Genomic DNA, 9,388 nt, shown 5'->3' with positions numbered 1-9,388 from the left:
GCTCCTTGGCATTCCAGACAATAGTGCACAACAGTTGAAAGTGACGTCATGGCACCACGCCGACAACATTGGCTGACGGGCCCCTTTTGAGGGATGTTTGCCACTTTGTTCCGGAGTTGTATCCCACAGAAGCGTTTCAGTACACACATAAATGGCACTTGAAATCCTTTCTTGTGCTGTGTGTTAGTTTTCCTTGCAGCTTGATGCCACCTGCCGAAAGCATACGAGCATGTGCATGTTAGGAAGGAATATGACACTTGTGACCAAAATGTAAAATTTATTCGCAATCCTACGTAGCAAAGGGGATCAAGAATAAAAGCCTGAAATAATCAACTGCCTTCAGACACCTGCACTCAACATATCACAATTGTCCCTGCTGCCAACCTAACTGAAAGTTCATAGTTCGCCATGTCTGTGGTACTATCATTTTAGAGCTTCGATGCCCAATGGCTCATGTGGGCAACTCCTTTTGCGAACTCTTGTGCTAAGCACTGTAACAAGCAAGGTTGCTTCACCACGCCGGCGATGAAGCAAGTGATATGTACAGAACATTACCAGCCACTGAAGCGACCTCTGTGTAGCTTGTGGGGTTTAAAATAGGGGAGATAAACGCGTTCTCCCCGCTTAAGCACGGCTGACATAGTTCAAAACCGCGCTTACCCCACCCCGTGGTCGCTAGCGCTACCGAGCGCACGCCGCCCACGGCGGGCCTTGCTCTGCGGGAACAAAGGAACGACACTGGCTGACACAAACAAGGCATTTATTTCTATAACAACAATAATGCCAGCTGGCAACAAAATACATTGAGGAATCGAGGATGTCCGACTCACCAGCACGGCTACGAGCGAACGTTCGCCCGCTCTAGGGCAAAGGGATAAACTCCGAGGCCGAGCGGGACGGGCTCGGCGGGAGCAAGTTCCAACCAAGAGGCGCCCGTCGACGAAGAGCGGAGCGGCGCGCGGAAACGTCCGCTTGCGATCCCGATCCCAAGGAGAAGAGACCCCGTAGCTCCCCGCGAGCGCGCAGCAAAACGCCATCCGTGGCGCTGGTGTCGCTTCGACGCGAGCGCCCTCCCCTGTTAGTTACAGGAACCCAACTGAGAAGAGTGCGTTGCGGAGGGAGCTGACAACAGTGGGGTGTGCAATGCGGGAAAGCGAACGCAGGGGACGAAGGCGTTCCCACAAGCTTATCATTTAAAAAGAAAACATCATCATCATCAGCCTGACTATGTCCACTGCACGGCAAAGGCCTCTCCCATGTCAGTCCAATAACCCTGTCTTTTGCCAGTTGCGGCCGTCCTATCTCCACAAGCTTCTTGACCTCATCTGCCCACATAACTCTCTGCCACCCCCTGCTACGCTTGCCTTCTCTTGGAATCCACTCCGTTATCCTTCCGGACCAGTGGTTATCCTGCCGTTGCATTACGTGCCCAGCCCAAGCTCATTTCTTCCTCTTTGTTTCGACTAGGATGTCATCAACCCGCGTTTGTTCCCTCACCACTCCGCCCGCTTCCGAAACATCTATCATTTTTCTTTCCGTAGCTCGCTGCGTTATCCTTAACTTAAGCTGAACCCTCTTTGTTAGCCTCCACATTTCTGCCCCATAGGTGAGTACCGGTAAGATACAGCTGTTGTATACTTTTCTCTTGAGGGATACACGTAAATTTCCATTCATTATCTGAGAGAACCTGCCAAATGTGCTCCATTCTATTCTTATTCTTCTAGTTATTTCTCATAATCTGGACCAGCGGTTACTACCTGCCCTAGACAGACATATTCTCTTATTACTTCCAGCACCTCGCTACCATATGCGAACTGCTGTTCCCTTGCTAGACAGTCGGACATTACTTTGGTTTTCTGCATGTTAATTTTTAGCCCCACCGTTCTGCTCTGCCTGTCTAACTCATTGATCATGGTTTGCAGTTCATGTCCTGAGTGACTTAGCAAGGCGTTGTCATCGGCGAATAGCAGATTACTTAGGTGTTCTCCATTAACTCTTATCCCCAACTGTTCCCATTTCAGGCCCCGGAATACCTCCTGTAAACAGGCGGTGAATAGCACTGGCGAGATCATATCTCCCTGCCAGACACCTTTCCTTATTGCAATTTTTTTGTTGTCTTTATGGAGGACTATGGTAGCTGCGCAATTGTTATAAATATCTCCCAATATTTTCACATGACACTCTTCTACACCTTGACTGTGCAATGACTGCTGAGGTTTCCACTGAGTCAAATGCTTTCTCGTAATCAATGAAGGCTATATATAGGGGTCGGTTATATTCTGCGCATTTCTCCATCACCTGACTGATAGTGTGAATATGGTCTACTGTCGAGTACCCTTTATGATAGCCTCCCTGATCATTTGGTTGATTGAAGTCTAAAGTTGTCCTGGCTCTATTAGTGATTACCTTAGTAAAAGAAAAAGTAGAAATAAAACACGGAAGCCAAATTATCGCTTCTACACTTTTTTAAAGTAATGAGCTAAATCTCGTCTTCCTGTTCTTCACAACCTCATCCTTTGACACCGTTGGATACTGGCTACTCAGTGGTGGTGTTGCCTCTGCACAGAGGACGCTCCTTGTGGATGATGTCTTCTTCACCTCAGCCATGACCATGTTCAGCATTCTGTCGACGTATCCTGTGAAAGCATTTGAGATGGCACTGATACTTAGACCACAAAAAAAAACACTAAGCATACCATGGGTGGGCTGCTCCTTCACAGGACGAGCTGTCGATTTGCCTGCTGTGGCCTTTGGGAACCTCAGGCTCCACCTCTCTCTACCATCCTGAGTGACAGCCTGGCCTCTTCCACCAGTTTCATTGTAGCGGAGTGCTGCTAGTTGGGTTCTGTAAGAGTCATGCATGGCCGATGAAATTACAAATGATGACTTTCATTTTGCACGAGCCACCGCAAACCGACAGACATCACAATGAGCACATTAAATTTTAAACACTTCAAATGCCCCAGAGAAATGCAGGAGAGTAGAGAGGACAGTGCTGGCTAGTAACAGGCAGTTTAGTTTAGAAACAGGGCAATACACACCATGCAAAGGACATTATATAGCGAAGTAATATTGTAAAACACGAGCGCAAATCGCGGACAAGTATTCATAAGACATCACATAGTGAGCAAGGTTGCATTATGGTAAATGCAGAGGCACATTTCCACCGGTAAGCGCAGCAGCAAGAATGCGGGCGACACATTAGCTTAGGCGATGCTTCTGTTCTATTTGAGTATGGAGACCAAAGAATCTCAGAAATAGTGAAGGCCTCCTGTACTGCTAAACACACAAGCAGATTATCTTGTAGATGTAGTGCTAGAAAAACGAAGGACAGTGAAAAATAGACGACACCAACGCTGTGCTTCATTTCCGTTGTGCTACATCTGCAAGATGTATGTTAACCAACCAGCCCAACGTGCCGTACTGTTGTACAACAAGCAGATGCATTAACCAGATTTCCATGTCATCAGCAAACAAAGTGCTTTTTTTATCTTGGGCGATAACCTTTCTTGTTAGTGATTAGTACATTTTCACATCTATTTTTCTTTGTCAGGTTAGCCTGCCTATAGTGCATATGTTCCCATGTTCCTTTAAAGCATATATTCCCAGAGTACATAACATGTGCCTGTTACTAGTCAGGGCTGCCACATCCTGTTCTCTTGTACCCATCTGCTGCGTAGTAACTTTTAGAATGAAAGCATACCAACCTGCCCAGCTCTTGAATTTACTTTAGGTCGTATCTAAAGCAGGAAGGCATGCGCAACAAATTTGCAATGTTCAAGTTTATGTGCACTGCTGGAAGTGTGTGTGTGTACCACATGAGAGAAAAATAAAACAGAAGCTGTGGTCTACATCCACTCTGCATATATTTTTGGCCAATGAGCTCAATGAAACTGACATGTGCCACCATGCAAAAATGCAACGGCGACCCGGTTGCCTGCTGGACTTTCCAGGTTTTAATCTCTGTGTGTTGACCGCAGACAAGGGACAAGGATAGAAGGGATTTGTGATAGTCTATGTGGAAATAAAATCGTGGAAATTTGACTCTCCCCAGTGTGGGATAAAGAAAAGAACATGCTTTACCTTGCCTTCATACCAAAGTATGAGTACTGACAGAATTTTGGGGCAAAGTGGAGCAGCAGCCCGTGAAATGTTTCCAGCCCATACGTCTGGTGCCTTGTAGATAACTTCTGCATATCAGCCAGTAGAAGCTTGGAGGTTGCAATGGCCTTAAGTTTTATGAATGCCTTGGATTCTGAAAGGGCATCGAAGCATGTTAAGAAAAGAGAAGATACAAAAAACAGGCGTCGCCTGGAAAAATAATCTGCTATTGCTGCCGCCATAAAACCCTAACAAGAACAGATAGTTGTGTTGTCAAACAACCAAAGCACAAAAGACAAAGGCTACAGAAAGTTATGTCATGCGTTTTAGAAGCAATCTTGCCATTCCGTCTTTCTTTACACAGCAAATTTGTTCAATACAATTAGACTTGACGAGCACAAACAGGGGAATGCCTGAATAGGATGGAAAATTTTGCAGCAAATGTAGCTTATTCTTCACACCATCTTTTTTTTCTGTGCTGAGCTGCTGGCTGAAATTTTTTCACTGACTTGTTCATATTGTGCCCAGGGGCACATACCGCATGAACAGCATGAGCCATGCAAAAAAAAAGTACACTTTCAATGCTCATTCACAAGGCACATCAAGTTTATTAAGCTAATATTGGTGAAACACAGACAAAATTATTGCAGGAGGGCTCTTTTGCTTCACCTCTGCTAACTGCAAGATGCGCTAGATGACTACAAGATCAGACTTCTGAACTGTATTCCTATTAGTATATTGCACATTGCGACAACAGCAAACATTGAGTGTACTGGGCACAACATCAGCACAGTGTTAAGAGCCTCTGCTTATCGTGGCACGTCCAACTTTGTTGTTGCCTTTACGTTGTGGCTTCAGTCAAAATGCATTAGCATTAAAACTGCAGCTATGAGAGGGATTACTTATTATAAATGATTAATCATATACACATGATGCAGTAATGAAAAAGAAAAGAAGAAATTTTGGTATGGCACTGTCCTGGATGTACAGCAGCGCTTTTGAAATTGCAACATGGCAAGAACATTGCATTGTTAGTCATCTCCTTCCAGCAGTATGCGACGTACCTTCACCGAGCCATTGCCGAGGTTCAACTTCGTCATGCAGGCATACAGGGAAGAGGGCATTCTCGTGGACGTGTACGTTTCTAATGTGGTTTAAAACTGACGTCCACTTGGGCACAATCAGTTTTTTGCACCCGTCGCTTGACGCTGCTGCCCAATACAAGTGGTTTTCTATCGCTTTCGCCCAAACCCCAAGTTCGTGGCAATCACTCAGCTTTGCGGCAGCAGTTATCTTCTTTGCAACACCTGGAAGCAAATTTTACAATAAAAGTGAATGCACAGTCTACAAAATGTAAGGATGTACTTCGATCAAGAATTCGTTGCAGTACTTTTTGCCACATGCCACACATCAAACTCGTGGCTGATGTTTGCATTTTGCTTCGTCATAAAGGCTGTAATTTGTGAGTGCCAATCAGTAATAAGCACCTCAGTGCACAACCCATGGTCTTCCAGGAATTTGAGGCACCGCTTTAGCCCCTCCAACTCCATATGGCAGCTACCACCAAGCTCATTCGACTGCAAGACAGATAGTACAAATTTATGCTGCACTACACCATGAAGCATGCACCCATTGAATAACATGAAATATATACCGCTACTGTACAACTAGCTTATGAAATATAAGCAGGTACTGCCAAGTCCTCAGACCATGCGGGAAGTTTAGGACAAACCAGCACAAGTTCGAAATGCAGAATTTTGTTCTTCTCCACGTCGAGCGGGGAGTACGTCCCAAATTTTGCGCTGTAACCAGGCGAGTCAGCCCGCCCATCTCCAGCAAGCCTCAGTCCTCTACATGAGGCATCCTCAAATAAGTGCTCCTGTTCTCTTTTCCAAACCTATAATAAATTTTGCATAGCACTAAGCATCTGCAATGAATGCCTGAATGAAAGAACAACTTACGGCATCAATGGCAGGCCAGAAGTAATCATGCTGGATTCTAAAGAATGCTCGCTGCTTCACTATCTGGATGCCAATTGAAGCCAGCATTCGCAACGTAGCAGTGGGGTTGTTCCCAGAGAACAAAATGGCTGCTGACAGCTGGACATTCAGCACAGGCTGCTGGCTGATAACATCCTGGTTTTTCCAGGAGAATAAGTGGCCTGCTGGACATTCTGTGCAGACTTCAAGCAGCGTCCCTGTACACTTCATTATGAAAGTGCACGGTGCCAGGCAGGTGAAGCAGGTTTGAAAAAGCTGTTTCAGCCACTTCACCTCCACTAAAAACACGCTCCCTTCTGCAGGCTGAGTGGGCTCCTTTACAGTACTAGTGGGGTCGTCATGACTGGAACAAATGGAACAAATTTTCTGGTGAATAGCAGAACATAAACAGAAAATCCGGTACCAGCTCACTCACAAATTTCTCGTGCAGTGTAACAAAATATAGCAAATGCTGACATGGGGTGATGCAAACACAGTGCCAGATTAGCAGTAACATACTGCACGCATACCTGAACTCAGTCAACGGACTGTAGTCTTCATCCTCATCAACTGCCAGCTCGCTGTCGCTGTTGCTGCAGCTGTCGTCACTGTGCACACATGCCTCTGTACCCATGCCAACTTGCACAGAAGCATCCATCATGCTACCACCAACCTGGATACCTGAAACACGCATTTTTTTATGGTCTGTACTTTCATGGCAATTTTCAAACCTGATAAACTTGGTTCATTTCGGATGAGCTACATAACACCCACAGCTGACTGATGCTTCTTTTCTGGTTAATCTTTACAATATCTCAATGAGATGCTGTATCTGTGAGATATACTAATATACAATATTGGTGGGAATTTACAAATCTAGGTTATTATGCAATCACACTGCACCACAGGCTGCATCCAGTTTACTGCAAGAAATCGTGGGAGAGCAGTGGAGGGGAAAGTATAAAAATTTGTTTTGAAACTAAAGGAACTTACCGACAGATGTCATCTGAGGTCTTGCTTGCAGTGACTTCGACACCATACTTCTAGCCCATACTGTCTGCGAACCTTGACACGCTGTTGATGGCTTCACTACCACTTGAACGCACTTGTCTGCTATCTCAGCTGTTTCGATATCTGGAGGTGGTAGGTCTGAGGGCGGCAAGCCTGCCGATGGCAACTCTGACTCTGGAAAGACCGTAGGCGGCAAGGCTGGAGGTGGCGAGGGTGCATGTTCTAAGCATACAGATGGCGAGTCTAGAGGCAGCGAGCTTGATGTTGGTAAGTCCGGTGAAGACAACATTGGTGGTGGCAGGACTGGCGATAGAAAGGCTAGAGGAGACAAGTCTGCAGGTGCGAAGTGTGCAGGTGACGAGTCTAGAGGGAGCAAGTCTGGTGATGGCAAGACCGGTGTTAAAAAGGCAGGAGGCGGCAAGTCTGCAGGTACCAAGTGTACAGGTGGGGAGGCTAGAGGAGGCGAGCCTGGAAGAATGGCAGCACAGCAGTCTGAACTTTCTAAAAGCTCTCCAAGAATCTGAAAATAAGAAAATGGGTTTTGTACAACACAACATAACTAACGTCATATTACAGAACAGACGCGAGTTTGCATCGCTGTGGATCTGCCTTTGTTTTTGCCGCGCGCATTTATGACCTAGCGTTATTATTCGCACCTACGTCTCTGGCAAGCGCAGTCACGATCGGAATCGCATATACGATATACACGCAGGTATGAAATTGTTAGCGTTTATGAACGCGAGTCAGAAAGGACTGCCTTTTTTCATTACGAAAGGACTGCCTTTTTTCATTACGCGATTCAGCAGCGTGATGACGCTTTCCACATCGTATCAATTACCTAATCATGAGTCGCACATTGTAGCGTTTCGCCGTTGGCTAGGAGCACCTGTTGCTATCGGCAATGAGCTTCCGTGCTGCGCTTGGGTCGTCATTAAATAACTTCGCTGTCCTAAAGTTCAGCAGCTCGCGCTTGATACATTTACTATCACCGAAACGAACAGTGCACTAGGCGACAGTGCACTTTCGTGATTAAGCTGGTAGCCACAGACGTGGGCAGACTTTAGAGCGCTCATGCGGTGCTCAGCGGAGCAAGTGAAGCAAAATTTTAAAGCTTGTAGAGGTTTTCATGGCAGATTCTTCTGCTCAAGCACTGCGGACCCCCAAAGCAGCAGATCCGCTAGACCTCACTTTATTTGTCCTGCAGCACACCGCTTCCTCGAGTCTGTACACCGCGCATGCTACCAACTGCACAAACAACCAAGACATTGTATTGAACCTCTTACCTCAAGTTTTCTTCTTTTTGCGAAAGCAGCTCTTGGCGGCGGTGAGGCGCATCTTTTCTGCGCGAAAACGGAAGGCACCACACCACTTTTCAGTCGCGCAAACCTGACTGGCATTCCAAAAGAACGCATCATCGACAAACTTTGTTGGTAGTCACTGTCGAGGAAATGGTCTGAACATAGCACAGAAAATTTCGTTGGCTTGAAGTCCTTCCTCTTCACCGCTGCGACTTACTGCCCTGATAGCTTGCTCTCCTTAGGGAATATATGAAACGCGACATCGTCTCGGCCGCTAGTGTTCGTGCAGCAATACGCTGCGCAGAAGCCCGGCATGCTTGTTCTTTTCGTCAGAAACGCTGTAAATGACGCTAAAGAAGTTGCGCTAAGATTCGGGAGAAGAAAACAAGCGCCACACAAGGAAAAAAATTAGCGCTGCAACGTTCGGCAGCAAACGGCACAGCCAGGCGTACCGCGGCTCCGACAGCGGAAGTCTGGTCGATCCCCACCTTGACGTCACTACCGTCTGTCATACTCCTGTCGTCTACTACTGCCATCCTCCCCCCCCCCCCCCCCCCCCCCCCTTTTCGGCGCTGTGCACTGCGGTGAAGCCTGAACGAGGTGACGGCTTTAAATGACTATTACGGCACTGCTGCTAAAGCTAGCGCCAAAATATTTCGCATGCTTAACCTACAGGCTTCAAACATTCGACCCACTGAAGCTCGTCGAATTCTAAAACCGGTGCAGTTTCCCTTTAAGAGAGTATGCGGTTGGTATGCGATGCGAATTTCTAGTAAAGGAGACGAGCTTTGTATTAGAGGGATTTAGGGTCATAAGCCACAACTGACACCAAGTGTTAATAGAATCAGGGTCAGTTTGTAAGGATTGTCGGTCACAGTCATTTGTAATGGTTCGATACACAACACAGTCGTCAGCAAACAGTCTAATTTGTGAAGAAATGCAATTTGGCAAGTCATTAATAAATATTAGAAAGAGCAGGGGACCAAGCACACTCCCCTG

At 46.4% G+C, this 9,388-nt stretch overlaps 1 protein-coding gene across 1 annotated transcript in view; it reads right to left on the bottom strand.

Annotated features, from left to right (window-relative positions):
- Positions 1-2,447: 2,447 nt before the first annotated feature.
- The window catches only part of LOC149361590 (uncharacterized), a 51,688-nt gene continuing 44,747 nt past the window's right edge, over positions 2,448-9,388 (bottom strand). Inside the window, exons 3-11 of the mRNA XM_089569540.1 lie at positions 7,074-7,611; positions 6,611-6,761; positions 6,063-6,444; positions 5,834-5,998; positions 5,492-5,678; positions 5,166-5,408; positions 4,084-4,255; positions 2,697-2,845; positions 2,448-2,636 (exon numbers count right to left, since the gene is read on the bottom strand). Coding sequence (XP_089425666.1) covers positions 2,467-2,636; positions 2,697-2,845; positions 4,084-4,255; positions 5,166-5,408; positions 5,492-5,678; positions 5,834-5,998; positions 6,063-6,444; positions 6,611-6,761; positions 7,074-7,611 — 2,157 coding nt within the window. The 3' untranslated portion in view covers positions 2,448-2,466. The remainder of the gene's footprint in view (positions 2,637-2,696; positions 2,846-4,083; positions 4,256-5,165; positions 5,409-5,491; positions 5,679-5,833; positions 5,999-6,062; positions 6,445-6,610; positions 6,762-7,073; positions 7,612-9,388) is intronic.

Source organism: Amblyomma mixtum, chromosome 2 (assembly GCF_055824585.1).
Source record: "Amblyomma mixtum isolate Tamu chromosome 2, ASM5582458v1, whole genome shotgun sequence".
NCBI classification, from domain to species: Eukaryota; Metazoa; Arthropoda; class Arachnida; order Ixodida; family Ixodidae; genus Amblyomma; species Amblyomma mixtum.
This window is presented reverse-complemented; position numbering and strand designations above follow the sequence as displayed.